General features: G+C 33.4%; 4 protein-coding genes across 9 annotated transcripts; 2 read left to right on the top strand and 2 right to left on the bottom strand.

Moving 5' to 3' along the window:
- Positions 1 to 46: 46 nt before the first annotated feature.
- Positions 47 to 11376, bottom strand: LOC126864613 (nucleoredoxin-like). The gene is made up of 7 exons (XM_050616124.1): positions 10753 to 11376; positions 1832 to 2101; positions 1195 to 1295; positions 884 to 1079; positions 712 to 802; positions 424 to 560; positions 47 to 341 (listed from the first exon to the last, which is right to left on the bottom strand). Exons 1-7 carry the CDS (start codon positions 11248 to 11250, stop codon positions 114 to 116), a joined length of 1521 nt encoding a protein of 506 aa, XP_050472081.1. The 5' UTR covers positions 11251 to 11376; the 3' UTR covers positions 47 to 113.
- A 430-nt stretch (positions 11377 to 11806) lies between these two features.
- LOC126864633 (mitochondrial import inner membrane translocase subunit Tim10B-like) lies at positions 11807 to 12876 on the top strand. Of its 3 annotated transcripts, none has more exons than XM_050616166.1 (3): positions 11807 to 11951; positions 12410 to 12505; positions 12651 to 12876. In XM_050616166.1, exons 1-3 carry the CDS (start codon positions 11928 to 11930, stop codon positions 12822 to 12824), a joined length of 294 nt encoding a protein of 97 aa, XP_050472123.1. In that variant the 5' UTR covers positions 11807 to 11927; the 3' UTR covers positions 12825 to 12876. The 3 variants fall into 3 exon arrangements, with proteins under 3 accessions (XP_050472123.1, XP_050472121.1, XP_050472122.1); XM_050616164.1 differs by lacking the exon at positions 11807 to 11951 and adding an exon at positions 11962 to 12314; XM_050616165.1 differs by lacking the exon at positions 11807 to 11951 and adding an exon at positions 11964 to 12286.
- A 215-nt stretch (positions 12877 to 13091) lies between these two features.
- On the bottom strand, positions 13092 to 17712 carry LOC126864620 (arfaptin-2). 4 transcript variants are annotated; one of them, XM_050616143.1, is made up of 7 exons: positions 17477 to 17592; positions 17237 to 17350; positions 16659 to 16847; positions 16397 to 16564; positions 16004 to 16325; positions 15739 to 15916; positions 13092 to 15659 (listed from the first exon to the last, which is right to left on the bottom strand). In XM_050616143.1, exons 3-7 carry the CDS (start codon positions 16828 to 16830, stop codon positions 15507 to 15509), a joined length of 993 nt encoding a protein of 330 aa, XP_050472100.1. In that variant the 5' UTR covers positions 16831 to 16847; positions 17237 to 17350; positions 17477 to 17592; the 3' UTR covers positions 13092 to 15506. The 4 variants fall into 4 exon arrangements, with proteins under 4 accessions (XP_050472100.1, XP_050472099.1, XP_050472101.1 ...); XM_050616142.1 differs by having other exon boundaries at positions 17237 to 17353; positions 17477 to 17585; XM_050616144.1 differs by lacking the exon at positions 17237 to 17350 and having other exon boundaries at positions 17582 to 17712.
- Positions 17713 to 18153: 441 nt separating this feature from the next.
- LOC126864610 (protein Pixie) lies at positions 18154 to 21745 on the top strand. The gene is made up of 9 exons (XM_050616121.1): positions 18154 to 18268; positions 19010 to 19243; positions 19368 to 19583; positions 19664 to 19871; positions 19992 to 20178; positions 20253 to 20659; positions 20777 to 21089; positions 21164 to 21398; positions 21478 to 21745. The coding sequence occupies exons 2-9, from the start codon at positions 19031 to 19033 to the stop codon at positions 21523 to 21525; spliced, it is 1827 nt and encodes a 608-aa protein (XP_050472078.1). The 5' UTR covers positions 18154 to 18268; positions 19010 to 19030; the 3' UTR covers positions 21526 to 21745.
- Positions 21746 to 22172: the final 427 nt, after the last annotated feature.

Below are 22172 nucleotides of genomic sequence, written 5' to 3'. Positions count from 1 at the left end.
GATGGGGTTTCTTTTTTTTGTGGTTGTATAATGACCACTTAAAATCTTGACTGCTCCTTCCTCCACATGGCTTTCAATATTTTGTATAAAATTGTCAATTGATTTTCAAAAATTCAAGTAGAAACGTAATCATTCTTAGCAGTTTTGTGTACTGCAGCTATTTTGTTTATAGGCAATTTGTCATTGCGAAAACTATCGACAAATTGTTGTACAGAATCTACAGTTATTTCGGCACCATCTTCCATCACCACATAAATTCCTCGAGGTATATCAATTGCTGTTAAGAGAGGTACAGCATCATCTAATCCGACAAATTCACGAAGAATATCTGATGTTTCACACTATAAGGAAAACAATAGTATATCCATTAAATTGAGAGTAATTATTAATAATTAGTTATGGGTAAATACGATTGGTACTTACATCTAATGCTACATAAAATTGCAAAATATCATCTGGATCATCATAATTTGGATCATAGTCAGGTCTACCTTGTCTGTACACCTGTGCAGCTGGCAATAATACACTCTCTGCGAATTGAATCTCACAGTCTTCACCTTCTGTCAGAGCATAATAATGACATAAATAAACTACCGGTACTATACATACATAGAAAGATGTTTATTTATTTAACGACCAATATGTTTCTAAAGTTTTGTTCTATCTTTGTGTCGGATCATTTTGTATACAAATATTATAAAGTGAACTTACCGACAAAAAGAATAATTGCCGGTGCATCATGTAACGAAGCGGCGTATTTTTCAGTTAAAATATTCACCAGACGACTGGTCCATGGAAAATTCTGAAAAATTGAAAACTTTATATCAAAAACAGCAAAAAATCGACGAAGTAATACAAATCGATTCAATAAATTTTTATTTACCAATCCTTCAGGATCCTCGATTAATTCCGCCCGACCATCCAAAGTTATAATGTTATCTCGGGGGTCAAGTATTACTAAAGTGGGTATTGCTTGTACGTCGAGAGCACTTGCTAATTTTCGTCGTCTCTCTTCTTGACTAAAAGGTATCCTCAACCAAGGCATCGTTTCAATGTAAACGTTGTAAGACTCTTCGCTCCTAACATCATAGAAATTGTATTTCAATTAATGACTATACCGTAATTACTTACTATGTAAGTATATATTTTACGTTTTATACGAAATGAATAAGTGACATAATTTTTTCAACTTACCTATCTGAACTTACAAAGATCACCTCGAAATCGTGACCCCTTTCTCGAATTCGCTGATAGGTGTCCACAAGTTGTGGAGTAAATGCTTTGCAAGGTGGACACTGTATAAACGCAGAAAATGTATATCATTTTCCATATGATATTTATAAAGGAAAATAAGTTATATTTTCTCGTCAAAATAATTAATTCAAAAGAAATACGAGTCAAATAAGATGATATATTTTTTGTTCCCTGTCTTCTACAACTATTATTAAATAACAACGTTATTTTATGATCGTTAGCTTCACACTGTTATTGTTACCTAAGATTCTCTTTTTAACTTGCACGATATAAACATGAAACAGTTTGGAATTGTTGATCGATTATTCAGTGCAGGAGAATTAGAGCACAAACGGTTAATTTTAACTACGATGAAAAATACGTAGATTTAATCATATTTTCCAATATCTCGTTAATTATAAATTTCCAAGAAATCGATAGTTTGAAGAATAGAATACTACTTTAGCGCTGTGAATAATTCGTACACGAATATTTTTGTGTACATCTGTGCGATTTATAAATATCGAGACGAATACGAGAAATATACTTTTTAGCTTTACATAGTTGAAACTTATGAGAATATTGTGTAAGTATATACCCAATGTGCGCTGAAGTAAACACCCTTAAAGCAATGACGTAACTCTTCGTGTAGCATGGGTTCGTTACTATCGCGTGCTCCACATGGCAATAAGGGTCCATCTTCGAGAGCAGCCTTCGGATGAGGAGCTTTCCAAGGAAATTCAGCCCCGCTGGAGTCGCCGATGGTTCGCTCTACGCCTCCTCTGGTTACCACCGAGCCGTTAGAACCGTCCAATAAAATCAAAGTTGGTACATCGGCCTTTATCCGATACCTTCGAGTCAGTCTGGTCTGTAAAAGAGATACTTGGTCGGCTATAAGAGTATTTCAATGTTGATCGTGAGATTCTTCAAACTCCTCCATAAATATTCGCGAGAGCCACCATTCTTTGTTTTAAATCGCAAGAGAAGATTTCCATTCGACAAGATTGCAATAATCTCTTGATTCCTGATCAAAGTATGAAATCGAGAGAAAAATTTAAGTGATTATATAAACGTTCTAACATATATTTCTATAAGAAAAAGAACCGTGTATACTGACGAAACGAAACCTGTTTTAATGAAATGTGAAAGGTGTAACTAGGCAGGAGTAATTGAAGTTGCATGTCGATGAAATACGTGTACTGTAATTTACTATATTTTAATATGTATAATGAGATTTTGGATGAAAATAAAATTGAACGAAAGCACACACTCTGATCAGAATTATTCGCTCTAATAATTTTATTATCTACGGGAAGCATTAAAGCATAATATGTGATAAATTAAATTGGCGGCTGATATATTTACGCTAATCAGAAATAGTAAAATTACTGTTTTCCTCTTTACGCCTCAATTCAGATATTTCTCCAAATTGTTTTCAAAACACGATAAAATAAGAGAAATCGATATAAAAGTTACTTTTACATTCGATTATTATCCAGAGTCATATCGATAAAAGTAATAGCGCAATCCTCATCGGTGTTTTACGTTGTACGATTTTACGAAAATACGTTTCTCGCCACGTAAACTGTGGTTTTGAATTCAGCTCGCAGAGTACTTGAGTATTGGCTACAAAGAAGAAAAAAAAGAGTTGAAGCAAAAGGAAGGAGAAAGATGGAAAGATCGAAACCCATCAATTTCAGCAACCGTGAGAGGAATAACGTGACGATATAAACGAACGAGGCGTCGTGTGTGCTGCGTGCACACGCACGTTCAAGAAATTCGAAACACGTAGCCTGCCGCCTCTGTTTCTTCCGTTATCCTTCTAACACGCAACGAAATTCAAGCACGGCGAAAAAGGGCGCAACGAGTATCTACAGGGGAGTAATGTCTGCTGACAATGAGTGCTATCCCTTCTGCCCCCCAGCTGCATGATTACAGTGCTACAAGAGGCAAAAAAGGGACGAGAATGGAAGGCAAGGGAAAGGGGCACGAACATGATAGTAGAAACTGGTTGAAAGTTTTTCAAGCTGGAAGAGATAAGAAAGGATGAACGCGTACGGGAAAGATATACGTATAAGCAAATAACCCCAGACGGGGTTAGATTTCCGTTTTTTCCTAGATAAGCAGTCAACCCTCTCAATATTATGCTCGAGTTGAGAGAGAAGTATTAGCAATTTCTTTCCTTTCTTTTCGTATCCTTTTTTAAAAAGGAAGTATCTTCCCGTTTTAGTGGTACGAAGATGGCTGAGCCCGGTTGATAATAAGAATCGCCGTCTCTTCTAGCAGGCTGCACGATTATAATACATAGTATGAACCGTGAAAACAGAGATGATAAGAAAGCTAAAAGTCCCTGCAGCGGCGCAAATAAGAAAGGATGGCAGTTTCGAAGGGTGCAGACTTGCTGGAAATTCTTTTGTGGATTCTGAAACAAGCGGTAGCTGCAGCTACCTACATATTTTCTTCAGTTGTATTGCTTTGAATTTCTCGTAGTTTCGAATGAACTTTTGTAATAAAGTTACTGATGGAGCTTGCCATACTGTTTGCTGTTTATACACATAGAGACTTTGATTATTTTATTTAATTCCAAGATTATCCTCAAGCAAGGGATTCTACGTCTATCTATGGGTAATCTAAGGGTACACGGCAGAATAATTTACTTACAATACTCAATGAGAATTGATTGTAAACTACTTCCAAATAAAAAAAAAAGAATATTCGGTTATCACGTATATTCCGATGATAACGATCCTTACACAATATTATTCCACTCTTATCGTTACTCTTATGACAGGCTTTCGTTACAACTTTAGCTGATAATCGAAGTACACGTAATAATATGATAATATCATCGTACTGCCCGTAATATTTACGCTCGCGAAAGAAACTTTTAGGACGACCTAATATTCATCGATATGTGAGATGGTACTAGCCCCACTGGCCATAGCCCCAGTCGGGCATAGCCCGTGTCGGGCATAGCCCCAGTCGGGCATAGCCCCAGTCGGGCATAGCCCCAGTCGGGCATAGCCCCAGTCAAGCATAGCCCGTGTCGGGCATAGCCCGTATCGGGCATTGACCCACCGGGCATAGCCCGTGTCGGGCACAGCCCCAGTCGGGCATAGCCCCAGTCGAGCATAGTCCGTATCGCGCATAGCCCCACCGGGCACAGCCCGTATCGGGCACAGCCCCAGTCGGGCATAGCCCGCGTCGGGTATAGCCCGTGTCGGGCACAGCCCCAGTCGGGCATAGCCCCTATCTGGCATAGCCCGTATTTGGTGAACAGGCAAAACCCGTAGTACGGTGATCGGGCCAAGTATAATATATAATAGCTTGTTTCTAAGGGTATCTATGTATTTTTACTATCCTTTATCCGTTATATATCCTATTTGTATTCACTTTAATAAAGTTCTAATGAATTATCCTAATATTTAACCATTTATTCTTAAAAAAAAAATATTTTTTCTACCAATAGGAAAACAGTAGAAGTATATATTATATACATATATCTAAAACAAGCAAATAGTCGGTCTCAAATGCTTTGATACCGTTAAACGATGCATTAACGATTTTTGTCGATTGCGCTAGGACGTACTTACACTTACGTACTTCTCTCGGGAAGATGATCAACTATAGTATTCGTTAGCATTGAATACTGATTCCCGTTAAGCTGTCTGATTACAAGAGAACAAAAGGAGCAGAGAAGATCGAAGCACAATGGACATATTGCAGAAGCCTTTTATACCAGGGTAGATAATGAAGAACAGTCTAAGAGGTGAAATAAAGTTTCCAATCATCTCAGATTTTTCGATGACGAATAATTCATTCGTACGACGCCATTTCGTACATTGTTGCGCTTATTACTGTAACTGTCCTATCTGCGCCTCCCATTTCTAAATATTATTTATATAAAGATTATCGATACTATTTTATTAAAAAAATAGCAATATACTTACATCGCTATGACCGTTTATCCGCCATTTCGAACGACTAGCAGTTAAAACAAATGTTTATACCCTAACGTTCAATCTTCCTATTACAGGCGAAGACGACAACGAACCAAGCAACAGAGTCGAATATCTGTCGCGTGATACAAGCTTCCGCGGAGACAAAAAGATGTCTGGATTAACGGATCTGGTTCAAAAAGACCAGAGAGATTTCAATAAATCTTCGGTAACCGACACCTATCGCGCAATCGATCCTCCCTCGAAACTTTCGTTGCTCGACAGGTTATTTTCTGGCGGACCTTTTCCTTGGGAAGGACTATATACCCTTGGCAGTATTTTCCCGATCGAGGGAGATCGGGAGACGAGTAAAATTCGGAGGACGATGCGCTACAGCCGAACAGAAAGAGGGTGAGCGTTGGAATAAGGCAAGAAGGGTTTTCTCTAGGTAGCCGAACGTGCGACGTCGTACGTTATCGCGACCCTTCACGGGGAGGCATTACCTCGTCCCTTCGTATATTTCCTAGGGCGCTTTCTCGTTCGTTCCTACGCTCGATGTATATATACATTGGTTCGCCGTCTCCGTCTGGAGCGGTCGATAACGCGTACGTCCTCCCTTGGCGTTGCTGCCGCTCGCTCGACGGTGCTATCGTTATTTCCCCCGGTGGTCTGTATGTCCCCTACCACGCTACTTCCATCGCTCCTGCTTGCTCGTTCCCCCGTGTCGTCCTTGCTCCATCGCCCGCTTACCCTCGTCGATTCTCTTTCTCCCTCCCGGCAACGGAACGCTTGTGTCGCTACGAAAAATCCTCGTGTGATACCATTATTCTATCTACACACTGACTAGCCACGTTCGATTAAACGTTTCGTCCATGCTTGCTACGAGCAAGTGTCGAATATCGGATATCCGACGAATATCAAGATTACGCGAGCCCAAAATCGCTTTCGATCGTACGGGCTTTTTCGACGAGATTACTTTCTTTCGTATGAACAACCGTACTTCGTTTTTGATTGTTTCAACTATTTCGAGTATCACGGATACGGAAGAGATTTTGGAAGATGAAGGATAATTTGAAAAGTGACGTTCTCTACTCTTCATTTTTTAGCAGACACTCTGCCATTTAGTCTGTCTCCGGCAAGGGGAACCCTTTGCCATGCCATGACATCGGGTAGAAGACGAGCGATGGAGGGGAAGGGATGAGATCACTGTTGACTCGTTCGCGCGCGTTCAATCGCCTTCTTCGTGAACGACAGAGGTGCACAACGCGCGCTTTGTCGCGCTAAATTTTCCGGAAAGCTTTCTTGTCGTTAAATGGTTTATTTCGCCGACGCGCGTTTTACATTATATCATTGCAATGTGTGTTATTCGCAAAAGTATAAAGAGCTTTTTAAAATACGTTTTAAAGTACTTCAAAAAATAAGATTCATACATTCGTACATAAACGTTGTTGACCAATCACGAGTAAACTATATCTTCAGGCAGAAAGTTAAGTTGTTAGTTTCTGCGTAAAATAATTGGCGACACGAGTTAGTCTTTATATAACATAGATGACCAACAATGTGTTAAGAAAAGAAACAGGTACAAATTTTAAAATTTTATGTATTTTCCATTCGATATCTAATTTTTGCAAATTTTGTCCATTTTCAAAGCTAATTTTACTTCTACAATTTTCAAGATTTTATCATTTTTATTGAATTCGTATAAAATTGAGCGAACTTGACGTATATGTATATACCATTACATCTAGATTAAGTATGATTTGGTATGACGCGATCTGTGAACGTTGTTAATCGATTTGACGTAGGGGTGAATATAATTTGGAGTTGCGCACCCCTGGTATATACAGATATCGGCCTCCCGACGTCTCTCGTCCGACCGAGACTGACGAGACCACTGTGTTTCCATTGGTCAACCCCAGCAACGTCTTAAGACTACCATGCTTTCAATTACACGCAGACTACACGTTTGTGTATGGCTTGAAAATGTTACGGAACATGGAAGAACTGTTCGCATCTTATTAAGGATCGATTTTGTAAATTTTAAGGGTTACGAACGACAATGGGAACACGTTTGAAGCGTTTACGTTCCCATCGAAATATCTTCGAAAGGAAGATCCTTGACGGAATAGCGTAGTAGAAATATTTAACTAAAAGGAGGGTAGAAAGAGAAGAAACGAAATTCAGCGTCGCTTAAATTAAAATAAGAATAAGAACGTAGGAATTAAGATAGTGTATAATCTAAAAAGACGAATTAAATGGCTAAGAGACATTGGGAGAGCATCGGTAGGGAAATGACGCGAAACATTTAATTTTTTTTAATTCGCCTAACCTTCTACCACTTTTATGGGTATGATACGCGCGGCGTCAAAGCATTTGCAGGATTTCACGCGAGTTTTTGAGTCATAGGCACTGGAATACATTTATTCGGACGATTCGTATGTACTACACTTTTTCTTTGACCACTGCCGAGTAGGTCGTGTGTAATCTACACGATATGCCAGGTAAAAAGCAGACAGGAGCAGAAGAGGGAGGAGGAGGAGGAGAAATGGGTGTGGGTGGATGGAAAGGGGGTGGAAAAAGGTGGAGGAAGGATTACATAGTGCCGCGTACGGGCCACTCTGTGTACGAACTGCCTCAAAGTCTATCTAGATTCCAACGTCTCTCTCCTTCCTTTTTTTTTTTTCTTGCTGTTTCAGTCGTTTTCGGGGAGCGGAGGAGACCTGCATCGCCACCGATTCGCGCGCACATTCTCTCTCTCTCTCTCTCTCTTTTCTTTCTATGTACGCTCAAACGTAAACATCTTTCCTCTCTTTTCGGTTTGCTACCTTCCGTCGCTTTCTTGATCTCGCCGGCCGAATGAGAAAGCTATTTGCGGAAGATATGGGTCGGCCACCCCGAATGCAAAGGCTGCCTTGACTCTTTCTCAGGTGCTTCTGCGTCTAAGGCAAAGCCACCCGCCGTATACCTTTATGAAACGGTTTACGCCGTACAAACGATGAGCAGCGCACCTCTATTACCTAGCTGTTCAAGCAGCCGGACACTCAGTTGCTTCCTTGATACCACTAACCGTTCAATTTTGTCGAACAAACTGGACACAGTCCCCTTGCTCCCTTCTCAAGGAGCGACGTAAAAAGATAGCCCCGGCTGCCACCGGAGATCAATACGGACTTCATTAACGATGCATGGTAACGCAACGATAACTCGCGTTATTAACCGTAATCTCTGCCAATTACTTGCTTCGTTTTTTGTTCTTATTGACAAATTTACGTTATGATCTCGCGAAACATTTCCTTTTTAATAATTTTGTTTTCAATAGACAATAATGGAATGAAGAATTTACTTTGCAATTGTTTTTGGCTTCTTTGTTTGCTTTCAATGCGAAAAACTGAGAAAAATGTTGAACGAGAAAGAGAAAGATGGTGAAAGAGGGAAAATTTGATCGTCGTTTCTTTCTTGCAACCTTCCACAACCCAAAGTTGCTCTTCTCATTGTTAAATGAATGGAACTGTATACAAAGAACCTACGATTTCAAGGGGGTGATTCCCAACGTGGATCAGGTAGATAGGCGGAATAACGAGCAAGGAAGAATCACGAGGCTACTTGACGCTAATTGCGCAGGACTCTTATCGTTACATTTACTCGCGAATCAGACTGTCAAGTATATATGTATATACATACATACATACATACATACATACATATATATTTTTTTCTTTGTCTATTACTCTATATGTGTATATATATATATATATCACAAACACTAACAATTCGAGTGGCTTGACTAATGATCGTGAAAAAAAGACAGAGAATAACAACCTCCGATCGTTCCTTACATTCACATGCTGCTAATGCGTATGCATCCAATAAGTACTAACAGCAGCCGCCTTACATAGCAATTTTAAAGCATCTCCATTACACAAATGCAAACTATCCAACGTAAACCGCTGTTTCAAACCGTCATATAGGAAACCGTTACTTTCCTTTTTCATTTCTCTTTTCTCTCGTATCATTTCTTTTTAATTCGTTACCCCGATGCGATAGTAGAACCTCGTTAACGTGCATAAAAAGTATAGGGGAAACCGAATATTCACTATGCGTGTGCGAAGTGTTGCAACGTAACGCAGAGTCACTCAAACTTTCGAGACAAGAGATATGTGCGTCATCGAGGTGCGTGGGTGATGAAAAGATCAATGTACGATGCCGTCCTACCGTCTGCTTTTAATCGCCACGAACAAAATTCTCGTCTCAATTTCAATTCATTCATTTGCTTGTTTCCAATTAAAACGGTGTTAGGAATTTTTTCACAGATTTTCGTAACCCCTTGGTAAAATTATTAGATTTACAATTTCTTCCAGCACCATCTGCAGGGTGAAATTGTTACCTTAATCGGCATTTCTTTTACTTGGATTTCTGAAATTATTTTGTAATTCGTTAGATTCTTTTTGGCTTGGACTACTAAATCTTCGTATAATATATCATTTGTCTATAAACCTGTACTATAAAAAGAAAAAGAATAGATTAAAACACGCTTTACTAGAAAGAAGTCGTGCAAATGTTGATTAAAAAAGAAAAAAGAAATCATATTTGATCGTGACTGAAAAAGCACGTTAGTAGTTAGTTCGTAGAGAAGCAGATGTTTTGTGGAAATATTACGAACGATTTTTAGTTAGAGAAAGTCGACTCTGCCTCGTGTGTCGGTGCAAATAAAATCGGACCCTAAATAGCACGTCTGGCGAGGGGTTAAAACACCCGTTGGAAATAAAAAAGGCGCTGCGCGCACAGTCCTTCTGCATAACAGCATGTGTGCCTTCTCTATGTATACATGTGTAACTTTATGACAGACATATGTATACAAATTTCAAATGATACGCTCGCCTCAATTGATCACAGCCCGTCTGACCGTAAAATTCGCATAGCCGGTGAAAAAGTCGTGAAGAAAAGCTGCCACCGTTGGGAAATATGGGAAAATCATTAAAATTATTATCTCGTACGGTGTTTCGAATTAATAGAAACGCGCTTTTTCATTTTCAAGGAGTTAGTAGTTATCTGAATGGCCGTTCCGGCAAACGCAACCATTATTCGGCTTAAAAAGCCAATCTAATTATTTGATTGAATTTAATTGAAATAGCGTGGCTGCGCGATCTCAGTGATAAAGATTTGGTGATATCGGCTTCAAGCAGAAAAAAAGAGAGAGAGATGGAGTAATTTGAGTGCAATTATTTAGGAATGTTCTTTCGCCCGTTATAATCTCGATGGAGGTGAATAAAATTGAAAACAAGAAAATATATCGAACGAAAGATACAAAGAAGCTACGAAATAAACATAGTATGAAAATGTTTTAGTGTTTCTGAAAATTTTCGAGAAAGAAAATATGATTGTTAATTTCGTAGAATTTAATAGTAAAAATAGATATACATGACATTAACGTGTTTACGACGCCTTATTTTAGTACTGTCGAATGCCAGAAGTATTACTATCCATAATTTGTTTAGCGATATCCCAATAAAGATAAATAAAAATCGAATAAAGTATAGGAGGAGTGGAAATCGAAATATGAAAGAATTACAGAGATGCGTGTTACCTTTCTTTCGTAGTCCAAGTTCGGTACAGCCAACCAGGGTAACTCTGCAACGTGTGCACGGAAACTTTCTTCAAAGTCGAGGACATCGGCTACGTTACTCCAAAGAACCACGTGCACGACCTCGAACTTTTTCCTCCTTTCTCTACCTCTGGTGGAATTCTCTGTGTCCCGATCGTTTTCCGTGTGTGACGGGGATAACGAGTTGACATTGGTGTACAGGTCGAGCAGCTGACGCGTAAAGTCATCGCACGTAGCACCGGGATTAATGAAACTAAAATACACACCGATCACTTCACAAGTCGGCTGGCCGTCTTCATCGACAAGCATACCACTTGCATCGCACGGTTTTGTGTCTTGTTGATTAACCTGACTGCACCGCGACAGTTGTTTACCGAACAGTCTATGTTGCCAACAGACTGGTTTCGCGGCGGCCGCAGGTGACTTTTTCGTTACGTTTCCCGAGCTGGATGATGCCTGCTCGCTATAGCACGCGGCCATCGCACGTAACAATTAGCCCGCTTCATTCACCGGCGACACGCACTGACAAACTTTCCGTTTCTACACTGCTTTCAAATCGAACTCGGTACTCCTTGCTCCGTCAACGCCGACTGATTCACGTTTCGCTGACTCGGGACCCGCGACCAATCACAGACGTTTCGATCCGGTTAAACCCGAGCGCCCCCGAATCGCGCCGATAAACCCGCGCTTTTTCTCAATATTGGATGTATTCAAATTATTCCTTTTTCTTTTTCGATTAACGTATCCTTATATAAACTGTAAAAACCTATTTTTTTAATTTTCCCATTGTTTCATCATTTTCTCATAAGTGTGCCTGCTGTTATAATGCTGTTTTTTATTTCGCATAAATTTCTATTGATGTTTCATTCGTCGTATATATTATTTAATGTTGTATTGTGTAAAGTTTTAATCGAGAAAATAAAATATGTCACAGATAAATAACATTGAAAGAAATGTACAACACATATTATGTTACAAATTTCAAATTGTACTACGTTCTTGAGTATTTCAAATATTCTGCATATACGTTGACTTAGTCTTTATTTGGAAAGAAATTTAAGCTATCATAAGTCGCTGAAAGTATTACAGTTTCTAAACTATATAATATTTATAGTAAGTGTTTAAAGGTAGAAAGAAAACAATTATTTAATAGTTGTATGTATATATGTACATACGTATATGTAAGTAATTTAATCATGTTTCAATAACGTAACATATAAACGCAAGATGAGATTAGTCATTAATGATTGTGACTTTGCAAAGTTATTGCAATATTGTTATTTCATTAATTAACAATTTTTAATTAAAATTATTTTATTCGAGCTTTTGTTTACCAAAATCGATCAAAACATATCAACGATCGATATTGAAGTTATCGATACTAATTCGAAGTACATTTAAGTGACATAACCTGTATAAAAGTAAAACCGGCGAATACTGTGACATTGTAAACTTATTATTTAAGTTGGGAATTAAAATAAGTAATTCAAATATGGATGCTTCGATTATCAGAAATGTACTTAATTATTAATAATTCATGCCTAGTAATTGATTATTTACTCCTAACCTATTTCATCTATTGTACATAGAAATACCGATAAAATCACATTTTTATGTATTAATGTTATATTTTTTATAGATGAAAGATTTCCATAGTTTGTTTAATCAAATATCTGAAACATGTTTCAAGACATGCATGAGTACATTTATGTCAAGGGATATATCTACAGAAGAGGTATGTTATAATTAAATTTAAAATGTATTATTGGTTTTATTTATAAAATGCATGTATTCCATCACAATTATATTGAATCTACAAGTACTTATGTACTAAAAAATATAAAATTTGTTTTTTTATTATGTTTTTAAATTTGCCATAGATTCAATGCATAGAGAACTGTTCAGGCAAACATATCCACGCGAATCATAAAGTAATGCAAATATTTATGGAAGTGCAATCTGCTATCACTCGTAAAAACATGGAGGAATTTGAAAAGACTCAGGCTGCTTTAGATGCAGCACGAAAAGAGCAGAATTCTGAAAGCAATGAATAGTCAATTTTGTAAATTAATTAGGTCCTCTATTAAATATACTTTTTAAACCTAACTGTATTTCAAGTTACTTCTCTTTCTGTATGTATTTATTGTTATTTATAATTATTTACCAATTAATTCTTGTAAAACACTTATATATTTTATGAAAATATTCTATGAAAATAATAAATATACAAAATACTATAATTACCTTTTTGATAATACATTTCTAGTTTTTAAATAAAACTTGATATTTTGATAGGAAACAGTGCTAGTAATTAACAAGAATTCTATACAAAGCAAGATATATAAGCATTCATTTATTGTTTGAAGTTTGTATACACATAATATACACACAATAACATCATGATTAGGAACATAATATAGTAGCTACAATACATTTCATAACTTAAAAAGTGCTTCAACTGGATATTTCAAGTTATTCTGTGTAACTTCTCATTCTTATTTCTACTTAATAAATATAAGATTTTATTTTTATTTAATTACAGTATTTGCTTTTGTTGGTCTAAACATTCCTAAAAAACCTGTTAAATAATGGAATGTATTTTCTATAGATTCATAATAAAAAGATGTAATAATTTTCAGAAATTATATATTAAGTCAATTTGCATTGTGTAAAAAAATAAAATGTTATTATTACAGTATGAATCATAATTTTTGCTTTATACATAAATGTAGATGTATAATGATGATAATTCGCAAAAATTTGGAAAGTGAATTGTACATTTATTTGATGTACAATTCACTAATACACATTATTATATGTGTATTTGAAAATTTATATTATGATCACATTGGAAGAGTTAGTTTAAAACATGATAAGACGCATTGATGATATCATAATATAACTAGCTTCATTTTTATGGTTTAAGTTACTATTAATGTTACTGTAAACTTTAAGTATAAGCAACAAACAATAATGACAATGTACATACATTTATTATATCTATACTAAAAATTTTTCTAATTATGAAGCGTAATAATTCATAACGTTTCAGTATACACAATAGTGCTGCTTTAAAAGAAATATTTGTATACATAATGTCAATGTGTATGAAAGTATATAAAATTATAATTTTACACAAGCCATTTAATTTTTAAATATTCACTTATAAAATATGACTAGTTTGAATCTGTTTTGCAACAGTTAAATATTTTCCTTTTCACACATTAATCAAAATTGATTCTTTGTTTTAGTAAACCAATACTGTGGTATATATAAAAATGTAAATAAACTTTATATTTTCTATATTAAAATACCCAAAAGTTTTCTGAAAGTTAGATATTATAATTACATATTATCTTTTGTGTTATGATAATATGTTTAATAACAAAATAAAAATTATTTATTTTGTAAAAGTGTATATAACATAATCTGAAAAAGAAAGTAAAATTAAGTAAACTTAGTTACAAGCATCTTTGTATAAATATTAATTGCACAAAGGAAGTACCATTGATTTAAAAATATGATTAGGCTAATCATAAGCATGTAACTTGTTCCTATTTTTATCAAAACAATTGACTATTACATAAAAAAATTATAAATAAAGCCAATATATACATACAACTAGACTGCGGATATTTATACAAATTCACATTTTTTAGTATATGATTAAAAGAGTATAGTCTTAGCAGAAAATTGTTTTAGACAATACAAGTACCTTATTTTAGGTACAAGTACACAGAAAGCACTATACGATATTTTATATACTTCTTCATATCACATACATTCTGTTCAATTTTGCACTTTTAAATTTGCTATAAAATGCATAAAAATCCGCAGTCTACATATAATAATAAATGTGTAGAAATATTGAACATTTAATGTCCAAAAATGATTGTATCAAACTAACATACAGCACTTATTAAATTAAACCGTCTAATATTGGCATTTTTTTCGCTCATTTTAATTAGCACCGCATATTTTAAAAATATGATATAATCTTTTTTGATCCTGTGTAGTTGGAAGTACTCAAATTCTCTTTCTTTTAAAATAGATTAAATTTAACAACGTGCGTAAATAAGGAATATATCTTGACCTAATAGTTATAAGAGAATCAAAGTTAAAATTCGGTCAATATCTTTATATTTAAAATGAAATGAGGAATATTAAAATAATATAGTTCTCAATTTGTTTAGTTTATCAAATTTAAATTGATGCTAATATAAATAAAGAATCAATGCTGTTTTGTACATACCGTAAAATTCAAAGCTCAATATATTATCATAGTTTATGTATTTACATTAGAACTTCTTTAAGTCAGATATAAAAATTAAATATCTATTGCCTTTAAAGTTTTGTAAGCATTGCTATCGAATAAAAAGAATCTTCATTAAATCTTTCATCAGAAGTTATTCATTATTATTAACTGTTGCATATAATTATTAATTATATAATTGAAATTCACTGATACATATGACATGTATCACGAATATTGGCCAATATTTAAAGCATAATTCAGAAATTATTCAGTCTGTTTTTAGATGACAATCTATTCTTCTTCAAAAACCTATTGAAACTGACAAACTATTTGACAGCAGTGTCCTTTAGTACGTTTTCAAGAGTGTTTGAAAGTTGTTCTACCTTGTCATTTCCTTTGTCTTTCAAGAAGAAATTCGTATGGACGAATGCATTTTTTTGTTCATGTTTCCCATAACTTGAATTCATTTCTTCTAATGTAACTACTGTTCAAGCCACGATGGTAAAGATGAATTTGGTGATTTAACTTTTATGTTAAATTGCTTCAGTGTGGCTTCCAGAGCAGTTTGATTTCCAGAAAAATAAGCAGATACTGCATTATGGAATAATAATAACTGTTTATGCATTACCTTGATCTGTAATAAGAAAAAAAATTATCACAATATGTAACATTTTAAAAGAATATAATATAAAAAATTAAATCTAATAACATACTCTATTTTCATCTAAAAATTTAAGTTTAATCGAAACATCTGATCTTAGTTTTTCAAAATTTTGCTTATGCTCTTCATAATTTGCCTGTGCTGCTTCCAATCTTGCTGCATTGCTGCTATCGTTTTTTGTTACTTGTGCTAATGCTTCAAGATCTGTTCTATAGGCATCGTATTCTATTCTGTAAACAAACCTCTTTTGTTTATAAGTATTTGCAAAGTATATTTAACTATTTCTCTTGTTAAAACAGTGTGATATTAACAATTACCTTGCTGTTTCATATTGTCGTACTGTAAATAATGTGTCTTCGATAGTTTTATTACAAAGTGTATTTACTGAAGAAACAAAAAAGTTTAAGGCCCCTAATAATGTCTCACCATTTTTGGTCAAATTCCTTTGAGTTTCTGAATTATATAGAAACTCTTCTTGTAACTCTGGAGATTTTTGTGCTAACTCAGAAAATGCTTCCCCTAAAGCATGTTGCGTTTGAACAACATGATGAAAATGAGAAGCTAATGCTCTAGATAATCGTAACACATTGCAGTACTTTCTTTGAGTATCTCTTAATAATTCAATTTGTGTTTCAAGTTCTATAAAAGGAAAGATATAACAGTTATATAAAAAACATAAATAACATTAAGCTATATTATATAGAACTTACCTGAATCTACTGTACGGGATGTTTTCCCAAGTTTTTCATACATTAATTGTCTTGTACACTTATATGTAGAAATACTCCAATTTTTAATGCTTTCAATTTTACTTTGAGCAGTACGCATTGTCTGTGTATCACCATTCTGAATAGGTGTATTTGGAGATACTGTTACAGCTATTAGATACACAAAAATATTTGAGTAATGTTCAAATTAATTCTTTGCAATAGATTTATTAGATTATACTTCATTAATACAAATCCCACTTACACATTTGAGATATAGGACTGCCCAATGTTAAGTTTATTGTAGCTGGTCTGGGTTGATTTTCATTATTACAATTATTTGGTACATGAGGTGGAGGAGTTCCACTATGAACTGCACTATCGCTATCATTTAAAGATGGAGCATCTTTCAACATTTCATGAATACTTCGCTCCATTCCACTTAATGCAACAGCTATATTATGATATAAATAAAAAAATATATTAATATATTTAACATGTTTTTGGATAAAAAGTAAAATTAAAACCATTTGGAAAGTAAACGATTGGAAAATTTAGAATATATCTTAAGAAAGATATTAATATAATATATCATAAAAAATAGATCTCAACAAATCTAATTAACAAAGACTGATCAAAACATTACTGAAAATTAATCTATAAAACATAGATATAATTACTAAATATTCGTAATAATTTTATAAAAAGATTTACGAACAAAAATGGTGACCAACATTAGACAGGAAGTAAAAAAATTTACAAAAGAAAATGTTTACATGAAACCGCCATTTTTTATAATATACAAGTCTCAAAAATTGTTATGTATAAATACAAAGATCTTACATGTAATAATAAATAGTAAGTATTATAGTACATTACAGTACACTAATCTTTGACACTGCATCAATTAAGTGAATTGTATAAACAAAAGACGCATCAAGAACTGTCATATGACACCTGCTTTAAAACCAAATACGGTTAGGCTAATATTTGTTCATATACATCAGAGTAATGTATTGTTGAAACAGTCAGGAACTAAAGTCTCTAAGGAGTAAAATGACATTATTTTGAGGTAGTACTCACTACAAAATCAGAAGATATAAGTAATTCCTACTATTCTATGCTTAAATCTTCAGAACAAATCTTTATAATGCTTCATGGAAGATATAAATGATATAATATACATACCGACCTAGGTGGCGTACACTAGCGTATATCGCAATCTTTGGAAACACCCGGAAAGTTAAATAATAATTTATAATAATTTCGTTCAATTTATATTGTGTATTATTTTTTTCTATTATAATAAATGATTCTGTTTCTATGTACATTAATACAAATCTTAAAGTCAAAGTATAATATAAATTGTGAATAATGACAATTATATGTTTCGCAGTTTATACATTCTTCTTTTTTTTTAGAAATTAAAAACTAAATTATGTATGTAAAAATTTTGTATGAGTGGATGCATGTGTAAGTAGGTAAATGGATAAACGAGAATACATTCACTAATATATAACACTGTGAATGCTATACATCAGTAAATGCAAGTCAATGAAGAAAATAATTATGAAACAAGTTCCTTTTATGGCCGGGAGGCTGAGAATAAATTGTTTACTACTTTATGCAAATTTTTATAAAATTATGTGATTCGTCTAGATTAACAATATATAAATGTTTTATTGTAGTTAGAAGAATGTTACGATTATTATAAGAATTAAAAGTTATTTAAGAAGATACATCTCTTATCGAGTACGTACTCTATGTCATTTCTATATTCTATGATCGAAGTAAGGGCATGTGGTGGTGTACGAGTGCGGAAGCTCCTTCGAAAAGGTTGTAAAGGAGTTTCCTCCACGTTTTTGGTTTTGACAGGTATACGTTTATACAAACCTATATTAAGTACTATGAAGTAATGGCCTAACACATACGAAAAAAATTATTTTTATTAATTATGTGGTATATTTATAAAGTACCATTACAGTAACATGTTTTATTATTAATTGCCTGAGGTTAGAAACTCGTGGTAGAACTGAGCATTGTATTTTCATGTATTTAAACATTTTAATTAAATGCAAATATATGAAAATTATAATATAACATGTTTAATATTAATTTATTGTCTTTCATTTTCATTACATTCTTTCATTTCATACAGCCCTAATTGAAAAAGTGGTTACTCGTTTATGACGAAATATAAGCAGAACATATGTTGAAATATTTTCTAAGTAGTTCAATTATTTAATAATATTCCTCGTTGAGAAAAATTTTGATTAAACAAATTCAATTATTTCAAAATATGATATATTTAATAAAGTTCTACATTATTTTCAATCTAGTGTATATATTTTGATTGTTTGGATACATTCTTGTTAGAATATTCACATTTAAGTTGTAATTTCATTGTCAATTTGTTATGTCAATTTAATATTTCTTATTTAATAACTGCAATTATTTGTAATTATATTATATAATAACTGCAATTTATAGCGATTATATTATTTAAAATTTTGTATTATGCACCTAATTTAATATTTAGAAAGTAATAGAATTTAAAATTATGATAAATTTTAAATATTTCTTTGTTAAATTTAAATTCTATAATAACATTTTCAGGCAGGTAAATATTTTACCATCATGCCACCAAAAAAGTCAATGGAGGAAACTGATCGGTTGACTCGTATAGCAATTGTTAATTCTGATAAATGTAAACCAAAACGGTGCAGGCAAGAATGCAAAAGATCTTGTCCAGTAGTACGAATGGGAAAACTTTGTATAGAAGTTACTCCTAATAGTAAGATAGCATCAATATCTGAAGAACTGTGTATTGGATGTGGTATTTGTGTCAAGGTATAATAAGAAATGTTATAGAGAAATATTAGTGAATAATGGAGTACAATATTATTATATTAAATTAATAATAAGCAATTTAATATTTTAAAATTATAATATATGTATATATATGTATTTTTAGAAATGTCCATTCGAGGCAATATCTATTATTAATCTTCCTAGTAATTTAGAGAAAGAAACGACACATCGTTATTCAAAAAATTCATTTAAACTGCACAGACTGCCTATTCCAAGACCTGGAGAAGTATTAGGTTTGGTTGGAACTAATGGAATTGGGAAATCAACTGCTCTTAAAATTTTGGCAGGCAAACAAAAGCCTAATTTAGGACGATTTTCAGTATGTATAATAATATATTTTCTTTACATAATATACATTTTTTTTAAAGTTTATGGAATTTTCTCGTTTAATTAATATAGGATCCACCAGATTGGACAGAAATTTTAAGCCATTTTAGAGGTAGTGAATTGCAGAATTATTTTACCAAAATATTGGAAGATGATTTAAAAGCTCTTATCAAACCTCAGTACGTAGATCAAATTCCTAAAGCTGTAAAAGGCACTGTACAACAGCTTTTAGATAAAAAGGATGAGTGTAAAAACCAGATGGAAATTTGTAAAATGTTGGGTCAGTTCAAATTACTGTTAATAATTTATATTTTTAAGATATTTTAAGAACAGCGATAAAATAATAAAAATTAAGCGAGGAAGCCGATTTTTAACAATGGAACTATTGAATTTTTTTTAGATTTAATGCACATACGTGATAGAGGTATTGATGCACTTTCTGGTGGAGAACTTCAACGTTTTGCATGTGCTATGGTATGCATTCAAAATGGAGACATTTTTATGTTTGATGAACCATCTTCATATTTAGATGTAAAGCAACGCCTCAATGCGGCTGTGACGATTCGATCTCTTATTCATCCCGATAAGTAAATAGTATAAATAATTTAAATAATATAATAAAAATATACATATAATCTAAAATATCATTCCTATTTATCAGGTTCATAATAGTAGTGGAACATGACTTATCAGTTTTAGACTATTTGTCTGATTTTATTTGTTGCCTTTATGGTGTTCCGGGAGCGTATGGTGTTGTTACTATGCCTTTCTCTGTTAGAGAAGGTATAAATATTTTCCTCGATGGTTTTGTGCCAACCGAAAATTTGAGATTCCGTGAGGAATCTCTTGTATTTAAAGTAGCCGAAAGTGCAACCGAGGAAGAAGTCAAACGCATGAATCATTACGAATATCCCGCGATGACGAAGACAATGGGTTCTTTTAAATTAAATGTTGAGAAGGGTCAATTTACTGATTCAGAAATTCTCGTGCTACTTGGTGAAAATGGAACGGGAAAAACGACATTCATCAGAATGTTGGCTGGTAATTTGCCACCTGATGATGGATCGGGTAAGTAAAGTCAGATTTACTTCAGTCAAGAAATTTTTCATATATTCGTTATGTATTAAATAAAAAAGTAAATGATTTAATTATTGATATTAAATGATTTAATTTTATTCTTTGTAGGAAGTATTCCCCAGTTACATATTAGTTACAAACCACAAAAAATTAGTCCCAAATCTCAAGGCATTGTACGGCAATTATTACATGAAAAAATTAGGGACGCTTATGTTCATCCTCAATTTGTAACGGATGTTATGAAACCGTTAAAAATAGATGATATTATGGATCAAGAAGTACAGAATCTCTCTGGAGGAGAATTACAACGAGTGGCTTTAGCTTTATGTCTTGGAAAGCCTGCCGATGTTTATTTAATCGATGAACCTTCTGCTTATCTGGACTCTGAGCAACGTTTAGTTGCAGCTAAAGTAATAAAACGGTAATTGAAAATTCTGGCTATTTGTATTAATCTGTATTATTAAAAAAAATTATCAAAATACGCGATTATTTTAGGTTTATTTTACATGCGAAGAAAACTGGATTCGTAGTAGAGCATGACTTTATCATGGCTACGTACTTGGCTGACCGTGTAATTGTATTTTCCGGTACTCCATCATTAGCGACTACAGCTCATAGTCCGCAATCTCTATTAAATGGAATGAACAGGTTTTTAGAACTTTTGGGTATTACGTTCAGAAGAGATCCAAACAATTTCAGACCAAGGATTAATAAGAGCCAGTCCGTGAAAGTATGTTACTTTATTTTAGATATTACCTTTTTTTTATGTCATCAATTTTCTCGTACATATTTTATTTTATTGTTAATAGGATTTGGAACAGAAGAAAGCTGGGCAATATTTCTTCCTCGAAGAATGAGATATGATCTCATCCACAAGTTGAATAGCAGCTGGTATAAGATACTGTTCAGAAGTTTTTGTAAATCTTTATATCTTTAAAAGCCGGGAATGGATTTCTTACAATATATTAAATATTAATGCCGCATATTTTGCATTGAATTGAAATATTATTCGTTTCGGCACATCACTATTGTCTATGCGATATTTATTTAAATAAATAATGCAAGTTTTCCTATAAACATCTCGATATATTACAAATTTGATTTAAACAAACATACAACTGTATTTTTATATTGAATGCGACGCCACAGACTTATTTATATTCATAAATATAAGTCAGTTTGCATTTCCAACTCGATAAGTAAACAATATAATGCATTTTATGTATAAATAATTTATGTCCAATTATGTAAAAGAAATTAAGGGAGATTAAGCATCTCGTATATGTACATGTACATCTGCTATACAACATGAATTATAATACATCTGAAATATAAAAAAGGATAATGTGTTAATTATTTGATGAACCTCTTGAATTTAATGCTTTTACATTATACAATATGAAAGAAAAATTACGACTTTCATCCAAAGATAATATAAAGATGCATTTTAAAACAATATTTCCTTTTAATCTAAATGCTTTGCATTATTTTTTGAATTATCAGA

Source organism: Bombus huntii, chromosome 4 (assembly GCF_024542735.1).
Source record: "Bombus huntii isolate Logan2020A chromosome 4, iyBomHunt1.1, whole genome shotgun sequence".
NCBI classification, from domain to species: Eukaryota; Metazoa; Arthropoda; class Insecta; order Hymenoptera; family Apidae; genus Bombus; species Bombus huntii.
This window is presented reverse-complemented; position numbering and strand designations above follow the sequence as displayed.

Bases quoted from the DNA above. Each gene is read 5' to 3' on its own strand.
- LOC126864613 (XM_050616124.1), bottom strand. From the start codon at position 11,250: ATGGCCGCGTGCTATAGCGAGCAGGCATCATCCAGCTCGGGAAACGTA. The intron at 2,102-10,752 runs GTAACACGCATC...TCTCTTTTACAG, and splicing joins ACTTGGACTACGAAAGAAAG to ACCAGACTGACTCGAAGGTA. The intron at 1,080-1,194 runs GTAAGTTGAAAA...CTATGATGTTAG, and splicing joins ATCTTTGTAAGTTCAGATAG to GAGCGAAGAGTCTTACAACG.
- LOC126864633 (XM_050616164.1), top strand. From the start codon at position 12,267: ATGCTTCGATTATCAGAAATGTACTTAATTATTAATAATTCATGCCTA. The intron at 12,315-12,409 runs GTAATTGATTAT...TATTTTTTATAG, and splicing joins TTATTAATAATTCATGCCTA to ATGAAAGATTTCCATAGTTT. The intron at 12,506-12,650 runs GTATGTTATAAT...AATTTGCCATAG, and splicing joins GGGATATATCTACAGAAGAG to ATTCAATGCATAGAGAACTG.
- LOC126864620 (XM_050616144.1), bottom strand. From the start codon at position 16,830: ATGGAGCGAAGTATTCATGAAATGTTGAAAGATGCTCCATCTTTAAAT. The intron at 16,565-16,658 runs GTAAGTGGGATT...TGTATCTAATAG, and splicing joins CAGTCCTATATCTCAAATGT to CTGTAACAGTATCTCCAAAT. The intron at 16,326-16,396 runs GTAAGTTCTATA...TTCCTTTTATAG, and splicing joins ATCCCGTACAGTAGATTCAG to AACTTGAAACACAAATTGAA.
- LOC126864610 (XM_050616121.1), top strand. From the start codon at position 19,031: ATGCCACCAAAAAAGTCAATGGAGGAAACTGATCGGTTGACTCGTATA. The intron at 19,872-19,991 runs GTCAGTTCAAAT...AATTTTTTTTAG, and splicing joins GGAAATTTGTAAAATGTTGG to ATTTAATGCACATACGTGAT. The intron at 20,179-20,252 runs GTAAATAGTATA...CCTATTTATCAG, and splicing joins TCTCTTATTCATCCCGATAA to GTTCATAATAGTAGTGGAAC.